Here is a 21,627-nt window from a genome sequence, read left to right on the forward strand (position 1 = left end):
CAGAGAGTCCTTGGAAAGGGGGAGCTGCTAGAACATGCCAGCTATTGCTATAGGGAAAATGGGATATTTGCAGATTATTTACATGTTGCACAGGAGGGTTTTGTTGTGGAGCTGCCTAAGAAAATAAGTGGCAAAGCTTTCCAGGCCATTGAGACCCTTGCTTTGTTCCTTCTGCCATTAAGCAGCAATCCTGGGTAGCAATGATGACTTTGGGGGTTGAGGCATTTGCAGCACAGCGAGTGTGGCACTGCCACATTCCATCACTGCCATTTGGGAAGCTTTTTGGAGAGGACACTCCAGACCTCTTTCCAAACCCGATCATTTCTGAAATACAGCACAAAGGGAAACCCAAAGCACTGATTCCTGGTTTGCACACAGGGAAGAAAATCTGGTAACCCTTTGTGTTACCATCCCTTCATTCCCCACCTCTCCAACTCTCCCACTTCAGCTGCAGATCTTCAAACAGATCCAACTTCCAGGTCTGAAATCAATTAAACAAGTCATTTGGTGACATTTTGTCGAGGGGCATTTTCAGGTCTGGAGCCCTTGTAACCCTAATTAAAGAGAGCATTGCAGTCTCAGCAAACAGCATCATATTTCAAAAGAATTTGAAACATAAAACACTACTACAAAGACAAAACATGTGTTTACCCAGGAGAAACTTCCTTGATTAGTGAAGGCTGTGATATAATTTTCGAAGCAGCCACTGAATTTAGGTTTGGATGCAGGATCTGGGTTTGAATTTTGGCTGCTCAGCTGCATTGCAAATGCAGCTTCACAGTCTGGAGGCACCAGAGTGCCTGTGCAGGGCAGTGCCAGGGAGCACAGGCACTTCCAAAGGTTTCCTTACAGCTATTAAACAATAGAAGAGAAAGAGATATTTCATCACCTATCATCTACACATGATAATTCCATCTCTGGAAGAAAGCATATGAGGAAGGAATCATTTTTCTCTGAGAATTCTTTCTCAGGTCTTGCCTCATATGAGTAAAATACAGGAAAACATTCCTTGAATTTGCTGACAACGTGCAGATACATTTTTGCCAGTGAGCAGTGAACTAGAACTAAAAATTAACTCCTCAAATAAACTGCCTTCTTTTAAGGCATAAGGAAATCTTTTGTCACTTTTGGAGTATAACTCCTCCTGTAAGCTCTGAAAACTTTCTCTCTGTACAATCTTGTCCTTGTTGAACAAGGATCAAGTTCGAGTGACACAAAAGACTTTTCTCAGCTGTCGGCTCAGCCTTTGTGGACACAGAACACTTCTGGTGCCCCCATGTTACACAACTTGGCCTTGCCCTTGTTCTGCTCAGGAACACAGCAGGCCTTTACTGGGCAGGGACAAAAGCAGGCTGGGCACAGACTTCTAAGTCTTTCTGGCAAGACTACTCTGGCTTCCCAAAAACTGGTTTAAGTCAGTTCACAGGAGAAGTAAAGCACTGCCTCACCCATGGCCTGTGCCATGATAGGCCTTCCCATAGACGGATAAAGCTGAAGCAGAAAGGATTGCTCTGAGCTCCAAGTGAATTCCTCCTCTACCTCCTCCAGCATTAGACATTCCATGCCCTGTTCCCAACAGCCATGACTCAGCAGAAGCAGCATCTCCAGCAACACTGTGAGTTAGAAATGGTTTCATCATCCTCATTCCAGCAGAGCCTGAGTGCAGCAATTCCCCACTGGCAAGGAAGGATGCAGCCACAAGTCAGCTACTTCAGGGGAGAATCCACCACATTTTTGGCCACCACACTGGTGGTTACCAGACAAAGGGTCTGATCCCAACTGCCACACTTCTTCCACAATGAGCAGCACCATTGCTACAGAGGAAACACAGCAGCAGAGCTGCTGCTTGTTCCCTGGGCAGTGGACAAGCAGGCACAGACCCCTCCAGGGCTCTGCCAGTCCCACAGCAGAGGAGGAGGCTGAGGCATTTACCGAAGGCTCAAGAGCTTTGCCATATTGTGGCTCAGAGGATACACAAAATGTCATATTACCAAGCACAAAAAACTCACCTGAAAGGGGAAAACAGGTCCTTCCCAACCAGGCTGACCCAACTGGGCAGCCCTACCTCTGCTGGAACAAACACCTGCAGTTGAGTTCCACCCCCCCGGAATCATCTCAGGCACATGGGTCCAGACTTACACAGTGTGTGCTGGAGATGATGACGGAGCTGGAGATGAAGCTCAGCCCATCGTTCATACTGACTTGAAGAGCTGCTTCCCTGGAAAGGAACCACAAGAACCAAGTCAGGCCAGCTACCCCCAACCCTCTGCTTGACACCATCCAGTGCAACCCAGGCTGCTGATGCTCAGAAGAGCCTCTTGTGCAGGTTAATTCCCACTGGTGGTGCACTTGCCCCTGTGCTCCAGTGCATAATTAATGCCAATTAACACAATGAGCACGAGATAATGTCAGCATTAAATCCATACAAGAGCAGCAGAACATAACAAAGTGACCCACACTCATCTTCCCACAGGCAAAGTAAATATCTGAGTGGCAAAAACATACATGCCAACTTCGCGCAGCACAGGTGCTGGGCACAGCAGGTAGGTGTCTTCCACCACAAAGGGCTTCTCATCTGGAAAAGAGAAATACTGGGATTTATTACCTGATCAGCAATCTGGCCCTTAAAGAGCAGGTTAAATAATGGTTTTCCTCACTCTTGGTATATAAACGAGGTTCAAACACTGTGGGGGTTGAAGAGCCGGGTCACTTATCTGAGCTGAAGGTACAGATAAGTACCTTCAGCTGAACACAGCTGAAGGTACAGAGCTTTTTGGAAGGTCAGGGGCCAGGATCACAGCCACTCTGTACAGGAGCCCATGGGGAGTTGCAGCAGGTTACATATAATTGCAAATATCAAAGTAAAGAAAATCGTGTATTATGGGAAAATTTGCACTTTTAGGCAGATGCATCTGAACTAAATTAAACCTGTCAGCCCAAATTATACTGTGGGTTTAAAAGTGGAGTGAGAAAAATTATCAACCCTGGGAAACAGGAACATTAACTAATATTCTTCTTCTGTAGACTTAAATCAGACAGATGGTGATCCCAAGGTAATCAGACAGATGGGGATCCCAAGGAACTTCCCAGCCCATTTGCCAGCTGACTAGAGATGGGGCAGATTGACAGAAAACCAGGCAGACAGGCTGGGTGGTGATTGTTTTTTGGACTGGAAACCAAAACATTCCACAGGAAGGATTGATTTGCTGGATCAGCATCTCCAGAAGCATGTCCTGCATCAGAAATCTTTCTACCAGCTGTACCCATGACCACCTTGAGGGCCTTCACAGGGATGCTTATAGACCTGAAATGAGCTGTTGCCAAATACTACCAGCTTCCTAACATTTTCCAGTTAAACATTTTATTCTGTTTGAAATCCCCTCTGCTCCTGACAGATTCCTTTCCCTTGGCCTCTCAAACTTGCAGGTTTCAAACCTCACCTTCAGTCTTATCTCTGTACCCTGAGGATGGATGGGACGTTCATTCTACGGGGCCACCGTGGAACAGGAGCACAATTCACCACCCCCTTGCTGAGCTATTCGACATCACAAACACAAACCCTGGCTCTCAGACCATCTAAAGTCTCTTCACAACTGCATCTTGCACTGAATTAATTCCCAGGGTGCTCAGAACACACAGGGGAGCAAGGTCAGTGCCCAGTGCCCCACTGGCAGCACCAGGAGAGGAGAGGAGCAAGGATGAAAGTTTAACCAAGACATTTAGCCATGGAATGAAGAGCTGAACTGTTCTGGCCAACTGGTCTTTTGCTTTTGAGGAAACTTGTGTAAGTTACGACTCCATTTCAGGTGCCAGTGGAAAGAGGAAAAGCCATGAGGAGATACAAGCCAAAGAGAACATGGCAAACTTCTCCAAAGCACTCTCTGCATCAGCTGTGAGCCTTGTTCCTCCTTCCCCTGGCTGCCAAGGTGAGTTTGTCCACATGGATGGTGTCTAATGCTGACCAGGGCACCAGCAGCAGAGCACTACTGACCCTGGCCCTGACCCCAGTGTCAGCTCAGGGGGTTCCCTCACAATCAGGGTCATGCAGCCCATTTTACTGCAATGAATGAGGCACAAAGAGGTACTGACTGCAACAGTCTGCCCCCTCATGCAGAAGCAGGACTCACCAAGCCAAGCATTCCTTCCCAGACATTCCTAGAAGAGGTTCCCACCAAATACAGAGTTTTAGAAAGCAGAAGTATTGCTCTGGTAACTCTTGTCACACATTAGAATCCCTATTTCATACTGGTGTATTTCTTGGCTTTGGCAGCAATATAAAAGGAGATTTCCTCAGGCAGGTTAGGAACTGTTTATTTTTTACACTCCATTAAAAAAAGAAAAAAAAATGGTAATGAAAAGTTGTAACCTTCCCTGATGTTCTCCAGCTTCCAGCAAATCCCATGCCTACACATACACACTTGAATTTCTGGGTTACCCACAGCAGTTATTTTGTCAGGGACTCTTTGACCCAGGCCAATAGCTGAACATGAAACATTTTGGGCAGACACATGGTTTCCACAGCCTGACTTTGGTTCTGCCTCATGGCTCGGAGCTTCTGGGATCCCTCTAGATCCCTGCTCCAGCTCTTGGCCTGGATAGTGCCATATTAGTGCTGTCTTCCCACAGCCTCAGTGCAAGAACGTGCAGGAATATTTCCAGTATGCTGAACATCAGGAGCAGCCGATTTTAGCACAGCCCCACACTCCAGGAGATGCTTCCTATCACAGGGCATGGCAGGCAGAACACAGGCATTTAAAGGGTGCAGGGCAGTAATCCCACCCCCCCCCCACACACTTCCCATCTCCTCCAGCCCAGCTCTGGGCTCGTGGGGACCTTGCAGCACATGCAGGCCCTGGGTTTGCAGTGTAGTTACCAAGCCAAGGCAGCAGCATTTCCCACTCCAGGCAGATGTGCAGTGGTGGTTCATCTGGCCCCACAGTGCTGTTCTCACCCTGATTTATGAAGATATCATTAACTCCCATAAATTTATGACATTGTCTCAGCACACACATGCCAAGAAAATGAAGACCAATGTCTTGTTTTCTCCTTTGCTAACTCTGGCAGCCAAGGCCAAAGACGTCCCTGTGCCAGCATTCACTAGAACAAAAGCTGCTTCATCTTGCAAGGCCTTTTACTTAGATCTCATTAGGTTTTTGTTTCTCTTTCTCTCCCTTCCCACCCCCAACTTGCATCAGTCCATGCCTCTCTAGAAAGTTTATCAGCCCCACAGTCCCATGAGGGAGCTCAAGGCTGGCCAGGCTGGCTACAGGGAGAGATTAGTTTGTTTGGAGAATGTTTGTGTTCCACCGCAAAAATGAGGGACTATTTTCCTTTGCTCTAAACAAAAGAAGATCCATTTGGTTTGCATAACTCTGGCCATCTGACTCCTTCCTGGAAAACTCACGTAGGGAAACCAAACAAAACAACACTTCTCGTCTGCCCTCGCATCGGATCTGCAGGATGCGTTTGGGAGAAGGACGCGGTTCGTGTCTGCTACGGAACAAACTCGCTGCATCCCAGAGCAGTGAGAGATGGGGCTGAGTGCTCCCAAACTCCAGAGCTCGTGCCAGAATGTGGATTTTGTGGTTTGGCCTGCTCTGCGCTGACAGTGCTGGTGGCAGGGCTGCGGAAGGGAGGGCGGAGCGCTCGACTCGATGTCGCTGAGTTTCCTGCCCAGGACGTCATTTCGGTTCTTGGCTTGGGGCTGCTCAGGGAATAGTGCAGGAATCACTCTGCCTCCTCTGACAGTTTTATGGAAGGGATGCCCAGGCCCTGCTCACCTCTCAGACACTGCAGGCAGAGCTTGGACATCTTCAGGAAACACTGCAATGCTGCACTTCTGAGAAAGGCTGCCCTCAGTAATGGCACAACCTGCTCCCTACCTGCGGCCCTCTAATCCCTCCTCCAGGCAAAATAAAGTTCTCACTGCATAAAACAGGACACAACAAACCCACAGACAACTCAGACCAGTCAGTCCTGAGGCCTGGGTCAAACCTCTCATAAACCACATCCATTTGCTGTGAATGCCTTTTCAACAAGATGCCTGATACTGCACAGATCCCTGTAACTCCCTACCCAGCACTCCTACACCTTTAACAACTATCTGTAGCCTATAAAATCTATTATTCCCAGCAACAGTGAATAGTTTCTTATGCCATTAGCAGAGTGTAACCTTTTGGCAAGCCAGGACTTGGAATACTTCCCAACCATAATGATAAAAGCCTCAATATAGGCATGATGCTCTAATACAGAAGAGAAACCTCAATGAAAGAGAGGTACAAGAACCCAAAGGTGACCAAACAGAGAGTAGCATTTTCTTTTAGCCATAAACCCAGGCCAAAATTAACAGCCTTCTCCTTAGTTAGTGGTTCACCCAAGACCCAACCGGTGCCCTGAAATCTGTCTGCAAGGATCCCTCCAGAGGGGTTTAGGAGAGCCCAGCATTTCCAAACTGCCACTGCAGTCTCACAAGCACTGATTGCTGGACTCGCAGCATCAGCAATATTTTAGTCCAGAAGAGGCTGCAAAAGCTGTTTGCCAAACTTCCCCTATATCACAAACTAACAATTTCCTTCTGCTGTCCCTGTATTTAGGATTTGCATTCAACTAAAGCACATCTCAGAAGATGCTTTGCCCCAGTTTCCTATTTCTGCAGGAGAGGAGACTTGTCTGTGAGACCAGTCCAGCCCAGGTGGGGTGGGACACTGGCTGCTCTCCCACAGACTCCCTGGGGAACTCCTGTGCTAGGAAGGCTGTTCTCTGTACCCCATTCCATGTGAGCTGACAGCCTGGAGTCACCTGAGCACTTCCATTGTCCCTTTGTCCCCTCAGATGAGCCAAAATACCTCCCTAATTCTCTGCCCCACTTACAGTCTCTTTTCCTCTTGGCTGAGTCCTCCTCTCATGCCACTCTTTGTGACAAGTCTGCAAGTAAAGTTTGTATTTCAAACTCATTTTGCGGGGAGCTGGGAATGCAGGAAGACACTGGAACACTCTCTGAGCTGGAGAAACTGCCTACAAGAGAGGCCCATAAATAAGAAATGTTTTGTTAATGCTGTAATGAAAACCACATTGAGATCAGGCTGTAATTGCTCTGCTTTGTGTAGGGACACATGAGCTCTGAATGCCAAAGCCATTGAGAGCAGAATTAGGGGATGGGGAACAGACAGATAAGCACAGAACAGTGATATCACATCCAGAACAGTCTCGAGATGGAGAGAAGGGATTTGGAAGGACTCACTTTTCCTCTGATGGGTTCACGTGCTGAGCAAACAACTGTTGGATGAGCAGTCACAGCCTTGAGGCTGCAAACAGACCCTGGCACAGCACCCAGCCTTCATCTGCTCCTGCTCACAACTGGCAGCTCAGGAGCAGCACGTGCTGCCCCACAGCAGGTCCCTCCCAGGGGAGTCCTGGCCTTCCTGCAGCAGCTCCAAGCCCAGAGCTGCCCCGTGAGCAGCTGGTGCCACAGTAAGAGACCCTCCTGGTCCCCCAGCAGCACACAGGGTCACTGGGTGAGCCTGGCAAAGCCCTCACACTGTCCACGGATTCTCCTCCCCTCTCAGCCCAAGTGTCCTGATGCCCTGGGCTTGTTCCTCCACACTCAGCCTGGGCAGCTGCAGGGAATTCTGCTGGAGGCAAAGGCACAGGACTCCTGGTTAAAGGTTCTGACACTGCAGTTTGTTGGAGGCTGGGAGAACATTTGAGGGAAGTGTGACCATTCCTTCTAGTTTTGTATTCTTTGCCAAACAGTGACTTGGGCCACCCCTCAAACCAGGATGCCAAGCTCCCCTTGGTGCATGTTCTCACCCAGGAAACATTAAAGGCATATGTTGTGTCCCTCATAAAGGTCACACTCCCCAAAACACCTGGTGGAGTTTGTACACAGTGATGGACATTCTCTGGTACCACAGTGGAAAGAGAAAAGCTACTGTTAGAAAATAAAAAGGAAAGGTTCAGAGGAGGGTTAAAGTGACATGATCAAGTGGGGAAATCAGGGATTAGAAAGTTGAACAGCAAAGCAAAACATTCCTGTGCTAAGAGTGATCAGGCTGCAAGAAAGTAAAGAAGATATCACAAAAAAGAAAGATGGGGAAAACGGAGCAATCTGAAAGGCTTTAAAAACAGAAGATAACTTTTAGAAGACATTTGTTGGGCAGTTTGGAGATACAGTTCCCCATACACCTCACTCTCTGTTGATACCTGGCACAGTCTGCTCTCAGTATCTGAAAAAAGAAAAATCAGGGCAGGTTGTGCAAAGGCTGGGGCTTGGCCAAGCATCCAGAGCATCCACTAGAACGCAGCACCTCTGCTGTGGTGTCTGCTGGTTCTTCACCAACCTTTCATCTCTCTATTCAGTTTTAAATTGCCCAGGACAGAGCTCACCTCCCTGCCCAGAACTGTCTTGGCTGGATCCTGCACAATCTGGGCAGACACAGACATTTTAGCACCACAGAGCAGTCATAAGTCACTGCACTGGATAATCACTTTTAACTCTGTGCAGGCTGAAACCAATTCTCCCAGGTCCTGCTGCTGGCAGGAACACCCTGCTGCTGAACATGCATCTGATTACAGTTCTGCTCAGCCAAATATTCCTCATGGCTTCTACAGATGTTCTTTTTTTTATCCCATAGCTATGAACATTATGAGTCGCTGCTCTCTTCACCTGCCACTTTTCTCTGCCAACAATCCCAATAAAACCCCATTAGCTCATGCCTTTAACCTCAGCACGTCCTAGCTGTGCTCACTACATCTCATCTGGGATAATTTAAGGTTTCAGGAACTGTTGGCTTAGTGTTATCTGTAAAAATACCTCCCTCCCTGATACCATCAGAGGCTGAGAGGCTTCAAGCAAACAAAGACAGCTGAGCTATCCAAGTTCCACGAGCTTTCCATACAGTCCTCACTCAGTTGACTCTCATGGTGGGCTGTTTGCAGTCGGATGCCCCAAGGAACAGCGCGTTGGGACTGCACATTTTGGGACTTCTCTCACAGAGCAACTTAAACCCAACAGAGCTGTGCCAATCCTACCTGGAGAGACCTGGGTTTGGGAGCACTGATGAGCAACTACTGAGTTCCCTCAGTCAGGGGGTGGGTGGAACTCAGAACTTGGGTTTGTGGCCACGTCACTGCTCCAAACAATCCGGGGCTGTGCAGGACACATGGAGAGGTCTTGGTGCAGTGCTGAGGACAGTGAGCTCACTTTTCACCTCTGCAGCAATTCAGGACACCAGGAATGCATCAGGGCACAGGGTAGGAAACATATCTGGCCTTTATCCTCATTTTCCACAGTCATTTTGTGGACACAGGAAGGCAGCTTCAAATAAAAAAAACTCAGGGGCTGCGTTAAGATAAGCTGATCTTTCCTGACAGCTCCTGTGAAATGATGATGACAGATACCACAAAAAACTCGTCCAGACAAGCAGTCAGCACAGAGGGAGTGAGGAAGGAGTCTCCCTCCTCCCCCCTCCCCTCAGGTCACAGTGCTGGGGGGTGAGGGAACCCTCACTCACAGTTCCTCCCATTGGCAGCACTGGATGTGTCTGTGAGTCCATAGACAGGGCACTGAACAGTGGAAAGCTGATGGATGACATTCCCAGTGAAGGCTTTAGGGTGTTTAAAGGAATGAATGCCTGGCTCCAGAGCCCTCCAGCTTCTGCTCTTCCCATGCTCAACACTCACCATATCTGACTCAAGCAAATGTGACCCACAGCCAGCCAAACTTTCTGCTTGGTGGCACAAGGGTGGGCAAGTCCAGAACCTGCCTACTAAGAGGAGTAAATGCAACAGCACAAAAGCCTTTCAGGACCAGCTACAAGCACTCACTGTCCTCCACCTGCCCTGAACGTTCCCTGGCATCCCAAACAGGGCAAGCAGCCTTGGCCAACTTCTCCTGCTCCAAGTAGCAAAGCACACTGATGCTCAGAGCACGAGCAAGTGCAGCACTGAGCCATTAGACTTCCAGATGTGAGAAACTAATTAACACATTATGCTGGAAAGGGTCAGGACTGCCTCCAGAACGATCAGCTTCTGCAGACATTCCATGCTAGGGAAGCTGAGTTCTGCTGTCACTGGTGCTGCCAGCTCTGAGCTTTCTGCTTTCCCACATGGCTCCAGACACACCAGGTGAGAGCAGAGGGGTCCTTAGTTCTGCCAGCTCAGTGCACTTCACAAAGAGACACTTGGGGGCTAATTTGCTTCTCTTGCTTCAGTTCTTCTGCTGGGGCAACTGTAGAGGGAACATTTTTCTGAGCTTCCACAGCAGCCCAGCAATGCCTGAGCCACTGCTCCAACACATTTCCAACAACCGTGTGCAGCTGAGCTGCAGGACCAGGCCCTCTGAGTGCCACAAAACACAGGTAAGGAGAGAAACACCCCTGATCTCCCTGCACACAGCCCAGCAAGACACGTATTGATGCTCTTTACAGACAAGATTCTTGCCTTCTATATTTCCATCCCCCTCAAGCTTCACATCCTTGCTGTCAGAGTCACAGCACACGAATTGCCACCAGCGATTTTCCTCTTAAAAAATAATCCCTTCTGCATTCTGCAAATTAAAAGCTCTGAGTCCCACAATTACTGCTTTCACAATCAAGATCCCAAATGTCCTGCCAGTGCAGAGTAGGAGAATAAAAGAAAAGAGAGCAGCTCACTGAGAGTGACGGTGTCATTGATCCTGAAGCTGCAGAGCACTCGGTCGACGTTGCGGGCGTGTCGGAATCCATTCCCTCTCACCACCACCTGGAAGGACTCTGCAGGAGAACAGGCATTGGACTTCATACAGAGCAAGGCAAGGAAAGGTCATTTAGACAAAGGCACATCTCCAAAGTTTTCACTTGCTATCTCCTGAGCTCGCAGTTGAACAACTTTTAAGTTTGAAAATGGTTAAAAATTGAACTTCCACTCTCTCCCTACCCAATTTCAGACTGAATTTTTAGAAACAGGAAACAATTCACTACAGAGGCATTTTAACAGACTTGCAGTGAAAACAGGAAGCTTTGGGGACATTGAGCTTTGCCCTCCCCAGGTGGCCTGTGCTAGGGAGAAAGTTTAAATGGCAGAAAGTTTTGGGTGAAGAAAGGCAGAAGTATCTTTCCATGGAAAGCAAAAAAATCTTCTAGTGCCCAATAATTTGGAGAAGTTTAAGTGTTACTTTCCCAAAATCATGTCAGTTGCCCTGAGTTTTGTCACGTCCTGCCCTACTGCTGTACAACCACCACGAGGCCTTGACTGGACTCATTTCCATACGATGACAGGGGATTTTATCAACAGATCAAGGTTTCAGTCTCTGGGCAAAGTCTGATCTTAGAGTCTGTGGGCATTTCCCCAAGTCTTCCTCTTTGCTGTTTTCCCAGACCAACGCCATAGGGTCTCCAGAGGCTGTGGGTGCCAGCAGGGAGCACCAAGGACAGTCACAAACTCCTGAGCCCTGAGCTGAGCGGTGCCTTTTGGAGCAGGCAGGGCTGAGCAATGAGATCACATCCTCACCAGCCCTTGAGACCACTCTCTACCATCCCTCGATATTCCAATTACTTCTGCCTAGGACTGGGAAAGGTTTATGGACTTCCCGCAGCCTCTAGCATGAAGAATGCCTTGCAAGGAAAGCACCACTTCAGACTCTCAGCTTTTGACTCGGGGCCACAGTCCCAGAGCAGTCCTGGCAGCAGATCCAGGGACTCAGCTCTGCTGCTCCCCAGGGCGAGAAAACAGCCCCCACAATTCCTGTGACTATCTGGGAGAGGCACTCAGCTAATCCCCACTGAAGTTTGGCTGGGGAATGTGATTTGAACACAAAATGTTTCACTGCCCAAGACAAGGCAGGAGTAACCTCAAGACAAGGCAGGAGTGACCTCAGTGCTCCAGGGACACCACCCCAGTTTAGAGTCCCCAGGAGCACCAAGGAACCGAGGTTTTGCAGGTTCAGATTTCTCCCCTTTGCATTTTACAGTCCCCATCTCCTTTCATCTCCCCCAAGGACCTGTGCACTGTACTTGTCAGAAAAAGCAGCTTTGCTCTGGAATCTGGGCTCTTTTCCAGGTCCCACTCGTTTACAGCCAAGTTGCAAATCATCCCAGCACATCCAGCCAGGGAAGCTGCTCACAGGCCCATTGTGTGTTGTCTGAGAGCATTTGGGAAGAATAGGGAGGGGGGACAAGAGCTCTGTTCTGGAGTGTGGGGGCTGGTGAATCCTTAAGAGAAATCACAGAAGTCTCAACTGCTGGGGAATGAGTTCAAGTACAGTCAAAGACCTGTATCAGTGATGTCAGCTGGGCCATGGAGACCCTGGCTCTGCTTCAGGCTGAAATGAACTGTACAGTTCAGCCTGCAAAGCCAAATCATCCAGAAACTGCCGTTCCAGAATGATGAAATTAATTCCTGCAGTTTCTGGGACTGGTCAGCAGCACAAGATGGCCTCAGGTAACACAGAGCCCACATGTTTCCTCCTTGCAAAAGGAAAAAAAATGAGGAAAAAACTGCCACCACTCTCCAAGGATGTGCACAGAAACACAAAAACACAAGGTATCACAGCTACACCTGCAAACATTTATTTTAAAGACACTAATGCACATAATTTTCATAGTCAATGGGACTTTCATTACTCTCAGAGCCCTGAGAGATTAAACTCCCTGCAGTCTGAGAGCAATGGACTATTTGCCCAAATTTGGAAACCAGGCCTTTGAACTGAGGATCTGAATAACTACAGGTATTTTTCAAGGATAACATTGCTTCTCTTGTGAAGTACTGGCCAATTTCTGATGTGAAGAGTTTATATGAAACCTCTCTGCATTTCCTCTCAGCTGACTCTGCTGGGTACAGCTGTGCCCACCCTGCCTTCCCTAAGGCACAAGGAATGGGAGTGATGAATCAACTGACAAAGCATTAAAGATGGTTATAAATGATTATTATAAGTCATCTTCTGGCTCATGACATTATATAAGCAGCAATGTTTATCACTTGAATAAGTATGTAAATATATTTTTAAAACAATCTCCAAGAGTGTAAAGTGGATGTGAATGTTCCTGCAATTTCATTTCCCTTCCCAAACATTTATGGAACATCACTGCACGCTCCAGATTCTGTCAAAGCAATCATCCACCGTGCCAAGGTAGACAGGGCCCTGCCTTGGAGCCTATTTTAACATAGAAACTATTTAATTGAACAGCCAAAATGATGCTTAAGTACCATAATTCATGGCAATGATGCCATCCTGGCTTCAAAAATCAAACCTATGTGGCACATATGGAACATAAACCTGATGCCAAGTACTTATTGGGCATTTAGCCTGGTGTGCATCTGCTGGGAAAATGTGGCTACTTCTGGATGTTCAGGTGTGCAGGCAGATGCAGGATCATTAAAGCAGCTGCTTTGGAAGTGAAGACAAATAAGTAACAACTGTGTTACTTACTGGGGCTGTCAATATATGGTAAAGAAAGATGCAGAACTTGTCAGGGACTTGTCCTTCTCCACAAACCTCAGCTGGGCTCCCAACCTCTCTACTCAGGGAGTGCTAGACACTCAACAAACAGCTGGGATGCACTTCATAAAATGTGAAGAATTCACAGAAGCAGATGGTAGAGGCCAAAATGATTCTCTAGCTTGCTTTGGAAAGACTGGGTCCTGCTGAATGAAGAGGCACTTGCAGGGCTTTAGAGCCACAGTCAGGTCAGAGCAAGGACAAAGAGAGGACAGGATGAACACATGAGCAGCAGACTGATGGTTACACTCTAGTCCTCAGTCACTGTATCGCCCTTGAATGCCTGAGAAATGTTCCAAGACTATTGGAAGCCTTCAGATCCAACTGTGCCCATCTGATGTTCTTCATAGTTTCTGAAGCACTTCCCTCACCAGTCCTCCAAGATGATGAATTTTGCAAAACTCTGAACCCAACCAAAGGCTTATTGCCTGATTTGGTTTGTAATTACGTAGCATAACTACTTTAAGTCTGGCACAGTCCAAGTAAGACAGACTGCTTTGACAGAAGAACATTTAGGGGAAAGTATGGAGTTCAGGTCTTTTCTGTAAGAAAATCCCACTTGACATAATTTGGTAGAAGTGGGAGCTGTGCAAACTATTCTAAGGTGAAAAAGAAATGAAACAAAAAAAACCAAAAAAAAGGCAAAATATTTAGCCCCAGGTAATCAGTGACTTGTGCACTTTCCAGCAATTAGAGATGGACTGAAAGCTGTATTTTAGGCAACATGAATGACTGTGGCCTCAGTTGTACTTACCCCCTGCACAAATACTGGAAGGCTCTGCTGCCAGGATTTCTATGCAGGATTTCTTCAAAATCTAAAAGACAGACAAAATGTCATGAAGTACCTCAGCTGGTACTGTAGCTGGTTGCTACAGAAACCCAGCTCTGAAAGCATGAGTGCTCTCATTCTCACATTAACGCTTAACTCAAGGGTGCACTTTGCATTCATGGCACAATCTCAGCTTTTCACCTAAACCAGCCAACCAGGTGACGTTGCTCCTCTTGAGCTGTTAGAAGGTGATGGATGCCAAGCTCTCCACCATCCCAGTGCAATCTTGCCCTAGTCCCCAGTACCAGTTATTCTGCACCTGCCACGGGTCCCTCTGAAGGGTTACGGAGGCACCGTCATCGCCCTCCCTTCGAGTCACACCTCCCTCTCCAAAGTTATTCTGGAGCCCAAGACTCCCAACAAAACAGCACAAGTGTAGGCTAAGCTGTTTAGCTCTGCATTAAAACATCCCACAGAGCCACTTCTCAGGTCTCAGCCACAGGGGTTACAACTTCTTTCGCTTTTAACCTGATTTATGAGAGCACACCTGGGGGTGTCCTCAAAGCTGCTTGTGACTTCAAATCAAATGCACAGCCAGTTGTTGTTTACTTCACCCAAACTCAAATGAAGCAGCATGTCTTTGGCACGGCTGTCTCTGCCTCTAACCACTGTATGTGTAGACAGTGATTTACACTTTGGGCCAGGCTTGGCCAAGCGCTCGAGGGCAGGAGGAGCCAGCTGAGCTGGACACTGGTTATTCCCACATGGTGCTGAAACTGCCCCAGCTGTTATTTGAGGTCTTTGCCCTGCTCTGAAAACCAAGTCCAACTCTTCAGTGCCCAGCAAAGCCGTGCCAGTGCCTGTGACCCCTGAGAGAGCAGGACCAAGAACTGCTGAACGGGGGTTCAGCTGAGCAGCCCCTGACTGAGGCAACACTGATCAAAATTCAGGTCGGCTCCAAGAGGCAAGGAAATGTCAGCCAAGCATCATGACTCAAATTCAACATGAAAACTATTTTCCCAACTTTAAACTGAAACATCTGTAAGGAAAGAACAGCAACCAATACAATAAATTCTGTAAGAAAAAGATAACATTTTTTTTTCTCCACAATCACGGCTCGCTGCCTCAAATACCTGATTGCAAAAGGTACCCAGAGAGCCAGCATTTATTTTTTAGAAGTTTTAAGGAGAAGATTGAATTACTCAGAAGCATGGCTGGTAGAGACTGAGAGCACCAAGGGACTGAAGGAGGCAGGACTGCCTGAGCTGGTGGCAGGTGAGGAGAGGGAAGCTTTGCAGGAACAAGGTTATACAGGAACTGTCAAGTGGAGAAACAGAGAAAGTCAACACTTGAGAACAGAGCTGAGAAGCAGTAGAAGAATCTGAAAGACAGAATAAGGAGAAACATGAAGAATGTAAAATACAATCAATACTTTTTTAAATAAAATCAAACCTCACAGGATTAAGTTTGAGATTCAGGACTTCTACTCAGCAAACATTTTGTAAACATTCTAGCTTGGATGGGGGTGGAATAGCAGGTGTCTCAATTAGATGATCCAGATCTCCCAGTTCAGTCCAATCCTTTTACACAACCATAAAAAACTGGCCCTAATGGCTTTTTACAGTGCCAACTGCAATATTTATTTTGATTTAGATTAAGTTTCCAATGCTCCAAGCACCCACCCTAACTTAAAGTGAAAATCAGGCAGCAATAACTATTGCAAAAGAATTCCTTTATGTCTCTTCCTTGTTAAAAAATACATTCAAAAAAGACTTCAGTGCCTTCACTGTAGAGGATTTCATCAGGTCTCTTATTTTCTGAGGGGTGCACAGCCCTGGGGGCTGGAGGTGCAGCTCATCCCCCGTGTGGTCTGGGGCCCCAGGGAAGCAAATCTCATGGAAGAGTGGTGATGGAATCTCCCAGGTCCATAAACCACCCCGAGGGCAGACTGGGAGAACTGACTCCACATCCCCACTTTCACAGGAACAACCACCACAGCTCTGGGGGACGTGGGGAGTCCCTGCAGGGCTCAGGCAGCTCTGCCCTGGCACCCACCCAGGGAAGTGTTTGGAGCAGTGCTCACTCCTGGTGAGGACACATCCTGTTGTCTCCTGCAGCACAGCTCAGAGACCCAGCTCAGACTCCCAGATGAGGCTGCTCCTTTGCTCCATGGGGCTCCAGTGATCTCCAGGCTCTGGGACAGGCTCCTGTCCATATTTGCTGACATGCCAGAGGAATAACGCAGCACATCCCTGTGGGAGCCTGGCTTTGTGTGCCCCAGGGAGCTCTGACAGGGCAGAACTGATTTTAGCACTACCTGTGACTAACTGACCTTTCTGCCAGGGGAGGCATCAAGGGCCAGGGGAAGCCCAGCAGGTCACCTGGACCCCTGGAAACAGAGGGAAAACAGGGAATGAGATTTTGCAGCTGCTGGAAGCTTTGCCTTGGTGTTCTGCTCCACAAACACACAGACAGATTATTTCACCACAGAAGTTTCTTATACAGTTTTTTCACCAAATTTGGGAATTCTCATTAGCAAACAGGATGCTGAAGTGTAATAGAAGGTTACTGCCTAATTATCATTAGTGGGAATGACCTGCAGTCTAAGGCCAGGTACTCATTAGCAGGCTCTGTTCAATTACTGAATACCAAGGTCTGTTGCCAATTATAAAACAGCCATTTATTTATGAAGTGTTTCCTGTCCAATAATATCTACATGAGCTAAGTAAAATAAATACATTTAAGTCTTTTTTAAAGATGCATTTGGGGGAAGAAAGAAGTAGAAAGCATGACTATATACCATTAAAACTAATGAGAAGCACTGTGCAGTGGAGACTGGGGGTTCACATCCTCTCGCTGGGATGGGTAAGCCAAGAGGCTCCAGTTGTTAACTTGCTCTTTGGCCTGTGCAGAAAGTCTGGCTGTGATAGAAGACAGATTCAGAGTATCTTGCAAAGGAATTAACTTTTTCTCGTCTCTCTCCCCCATTCAGGGGGTCTCAGCCCTCTCCCTGCACCAGGGAATCTACAGTTTATCCCTCTGCCAGTGAAGTTTGAGCAGCCAGCTCAGGATGGGCACACAAAACCATCACCACACCTCTCACCCTTTGCCTATTAGATGCTCACACTGAGTTGTCACCGAAGTTCCCCCCCCGCACATATCCAGCACTGCAGTTTGTCCCAGGAAACACCAGGATTCAGGGACAGTGTATTCCCAGCTCTGATTTCCTGGGGTGAAGGAGCACATTGACCTGTCACATCAGTTCTGAACTGCCACAGCAATTCCAAGAGCTGAGACAAGTCCTGAAAAATATCAAGGGTAGGTGGTATATCCTCTGCAAGAGGGTCCTAAGGGAGTACACAGGGAATTAAGCTTAAAAGGATGAATCATTTGTACAATTTATACAGACAGGGGACAGTCCCACAAAGTGGTTCATACTTCTTCCTTTCTAATCCATCACAACTGGTCCACAACAGCTCACTCGGGCTCCTTGCTAAGGGACCCAGGATTCCATCTCTGAGGTAAATTCCAGGCTGCTGCCATGGTTTAACACATGCCAAGGATCAGGGAGTTTTTCTGACTGCTCCTCAGTCAGCTTCTGTTACAGGCTCAAAGCAAAGCCATGACAGGATCCCATCCTGACTTTCATGTTGCTTCATGCTCATTGCCTCCAGCACTCCTACCAGACACACACTGAGCAGTCACTGAAGCTGTTTCAGGTTTTCCTTCAAAGATTTGCTCCATTTGCTTTAAATTGACAGGTTATGATTTGCACAAATTTTTCACAGTAAAGGAAAATTTAGTAAATTACTTCAGCTCCTTCCCTGAGACCCCCAGCCTGCAGCAATCAGTCAGTCTGCTTCTCCACCAGCTTGTTCTCTCCTGACAAACTCAAAATCCCCATTACACAGGGGGAAGCTGAAGTTTAAGCAGTGGCTTTTTCACAATGAGGAAGACAAAGCAATTCGTTTGCTTAATAAAAAAGTCAGATTGGAACTCACAGGAGAGAAAGGACCAAACTCCACAGTGCACTGAACACCTTTAGCTCCCACTTTAAGGATCATGTTTTTAAGCACAGCTTCAGTGTGGGACTGGATTTTCACCTCAGTTAAGCACAGTCTCCAGAGGGGAGCCATAACTTGGTGGTGCCTGGAGGAGACAGGACCACACTGAGCACATCTCCCTGCAGCTGCTCCCTCCAAACTCCCTGGCTCTCACAAAAAAGGAAGGGCAGGTGCATGGAAACATCTGCAGCCTCACCACCCTGAACATCTTTGCTCAGCAGATTGAGAGGCCCAGCTGAGGCCTGTCTTGAGCTCCACCACTCCCAGCTCCCACCCTCTGCCTCATCCCAGGGGGACTTCAAATTCCCAGAATCACAGAAAATTTTGAGTGGGAAGGGAGCCCACAAGGATCATCAAGTCCAGCTCTAAGTGAATGGCCCGTGCAGGGGTTGAGCCCACAGGCCTGGAGTTATTAGCAACAGGTATTAGCACCAGGCTCTGACCATCTGAGCTGGTCTCCAGCACCTCTGCACATGCAGAGGGTTGGGAAAGCCCTGCTCCTGAGGACAGGGGAGGAGGGAACAGTCCTGGCAGTCACACCAAAGCCCTGCAGTGTAAAACCAACCCTCTAGAGTTAATTCAAGCACTAATCCCCGCAGGCTCATCATTTGATCTTTGCCCCCCCAAGATAACCAGCAGGTTGTAGCTTAATCAATCCCCTCCACAGTGGCTGAGCATCCTTGCTGTGCCAACTCTTACACAGGAACTGAAAGAAGCTTCCAAATCCCAGGGCCCTTTCACTGTTAACATCTTTCCCATGACCACAAATGCTTTGTTTGCTCCAACACAGGGATGCTTTTGGCAAGGACAAGAAAAGAAGGAGTGAAGGACCTTATTTTCCAGCTAGAACAGGAATCTACAGATTGTTTATGTTATTCTACAGTGTGATTAATGTCCTCCCTGTCATTCCTTTCACACACAAACCCACTTCCCTTCTCCCCAGCCTACTGCAGAGGCTCTACTCAAATCCAAGTGATCAGGTCATGGATTCATTACTGTACAATTGCACTTCCCTGTGACCCTCCTTCCCAGGGCTGGGAAATCTTGCACCAGTCAGCTCAGCTGAGGCAGTTTTTGATTGGGTTCCTGAAGGCTGTTCCGTATAACTGGGAAGGGAGTCAGAACTGCTGCTGGAATTCATTAAAAACAGCTGCAAATGGAATGCAGGGCGAGCAAAGCAGTTCTTCTTGTTTTGTTGCTTTCTGAAGTGACAAGCAACACCTGACTGTCCGAGAGAGCTGGGGCACTGCTCAGACAGTGCCAGGAAAACCAGTAAGCAAGGGATTGTATTCCATCTCCATGTGAGAGCACCAGGGAGAACTGAGCCTGTGCTGAGGGAATGGTTTTGGTTGGTATGACACTGTCAAAATAGTGTGTAACCACTGTAAACAGAGAAATGTGAGACCCCCCCCGTGTGCCCCCCTCCCCAGCTCCACATCGGACCTTTAGCTGGGTTTTATCAGCTCTTCCAAAATGAAGAACACACATGTCCTTATACAGATCCTTTGTAGCCATGGGAAGCACCCTAATTAGCCCAGCCACTCAAAATGGGCCAGCTCTTCAATGCTCCACCCAGTTCCCGCAGGGAATGCCAGGAATTGGGAATAGGGAAACCTCGATCTGGGGAGGAGAAGACCAGCCCATCTGCCAGGAGGCTGAATGCAGAAAGCAGAGGCTTGGGGATTTCGGCCTACAGAGCAGGATCCCTTCCCCCATTCCAGCAGGGAGCAGTGCAGCACATCCCCTGGAACGGGACAGATGGAGATCCGAGAGTGCCCTGACCCCTGGCACAGGATGAGCTCCAACACAGCCCTGCTGTCCCTGCCTGGGGCAGCCACGTCACAGACTGTCACCATGTGCCTCTTCCTTCACTCAGTTCCTTCCCACCAAGGAGGGAGACAGACAAAGGTCATCTTTGGGCTAAAAGTTGATAAACTTGACCTCGAAGTAGCGATTTTAGTACAAACAAAGGTCAGTTCTTTGGACCAAATGATTAAGTGATTTTTCAAGCAGGTCCTTGTGAACACAGGAAAACCAAACTGCAAACACATGATTAAAAGTACTTACAGAGTCTATGATCCCCTGAAGGGCTTCAAACCCATCGTTCACTGGGAAGACATGATCTTTGCTGTCGGCAATCCGAGCCAGCTGACAGAGCAGGGAAAGGAAATAAAACAGAAATGCAAAGAATGACATAAATTAGCCAGCAGGCAGCAAATTAAGACTTCTCCAGACTCATCCACTTGCAGATAAAACCCTCAAATGCTCAAGTACTCTGTGTGGATTGCCAGTGTATTATGGTTTATTAAGCAGTGAAAAGTTAATCTCTTTAGCCTGATTGATTTTAGAAAGGATCAGAAAAGGGCTTTTAACTTTGAAAGCAAGACTTCACGTGGCTTTCAGTGGTGCCCAGAGCCTTTAGTGCAAAAGCTGTCTCCTACATGATTGTAAACCACCCCACTCAGTAACTCCCCAGCCAAAACAGGCCACAGCATCAACACAGGCAGCAAAACACTTGGACACATTTAAACCAGGGAAGTAACCAAAATGATTCAGTATTTTCACATGTAGAGAAGGCTAACAAAAATGTGTTCTGTCAAAGGTTGGACTTGATCTTGGAGGACTTTTGCAACCTTCAAGATGCTGTGATTTTATGAAATTATACCCCAGCTGGAGATACAGCCCTGACTCACCTTCCCTGTCAGGGCAGAGGTTTGACTATTAGTCCTACACTCAAACATTAAAGAGCCAAAAAGAAGAAAGCAGGGACCTCTCAGGAGATATTTACCAAGTGGAGGTTAAAAGCTATCAGGGGAGCATCCAGAAACCTCCATGACAAGGAAGAGGGACCTTCATGAGGTGGTGGTAAGGTAAGGGGAACCAGGACAACACCTGGAAAGAGCTTCATGCAGGTCCAGCTGCCAGTGGCAGACTAAGGGTTAAGCCCAAAATCTCAGCCCAACTCAGCAGTAATGAGCTCTCCATGCATCTGCTGGAGCAGACTCAAGTTTTACTGCTGCAAGGCCAACCTTTGTTCCAGTAATTCTCTCCCCTGGCAGAGGTAACCCAGCCCAGAAGGCCTCTCTGGATTTTCCTGTAGCACTGCAAGCTGGAGGCAGCAGAGCAGCCACACATTCCTCCCTAAACCCCACGGGCTCCACCTTTCCAGCTCCTGTCACTCACAACTCCCATTTCCCCAGCTGCCAACCTCCTGGTTTGCATCCAGAGAAATATTCCAGGCAACTTTCCCCTGCCTGCTCCAAGAAGGGCAGAAAAGCAGCTCATTCCTTGTTGGCAGAGCTGCAGAAGCCTCTGTAAAC

At 47.8% G+C, this 21,627-nt stretch overlaps 1 protein-coding gene across 1 annotated transcript in view; it reads right to left on the reverse strand.

Moving 5' to 3' along the window:
- Nucleotides 1-21,627, reverse strand: part of ANTXR1 (ANTXR cell adhesion molecule 1) — a 104,065-nt gene that overhangs the window by 63,768 nt on the left and 18,670 nt on the right. Inside the window, exons 8-12 of the mRNA XM_027669024.1 lie at nucleotides 20,375-20,455; nucleotides 14,229-14,289; nucleotides 10,653-10,751; nucleotides 2,506-2,575; nucleotides 2,140-2,218 (exon numbers count right to left, since the gene is read on the reverse strand). Coding sequence (XP_027524825.1) covers nucleotides 2,140-2,218; nucleotides 2,506-2,575; nucleotides 10,653-10,751; nucleotides 14,229-14,289; nucleotides 20,375-20,455 — 390 coding nt within the window. The remainder of the gene's footprint in view (nucleotides 1-2,139; nucleotides 2,219-2,505; nucleotides 2,576-10,652; nucleotides 10,752-14,228; nucleotides 14,290-20,374; nucleotides 20,456-21,627) is intronic.

The sequence above is a fragment of the Corapipo altera genome, unplaced genomic scaffold (genome assembly GCF_003945725.1).
Source record: "Corapipo altera isolate COAL_440 unplaced genomic scaffold, ASM394572v1 61016, whole genome shotgun sequence".
NCBI classification, from domain to species: domain Eukaryota; kingdom Metazoa; phylum Chordata; class Aves; order Passeriformes; family Pipridae; genus Corapipo; species Corapipo altera.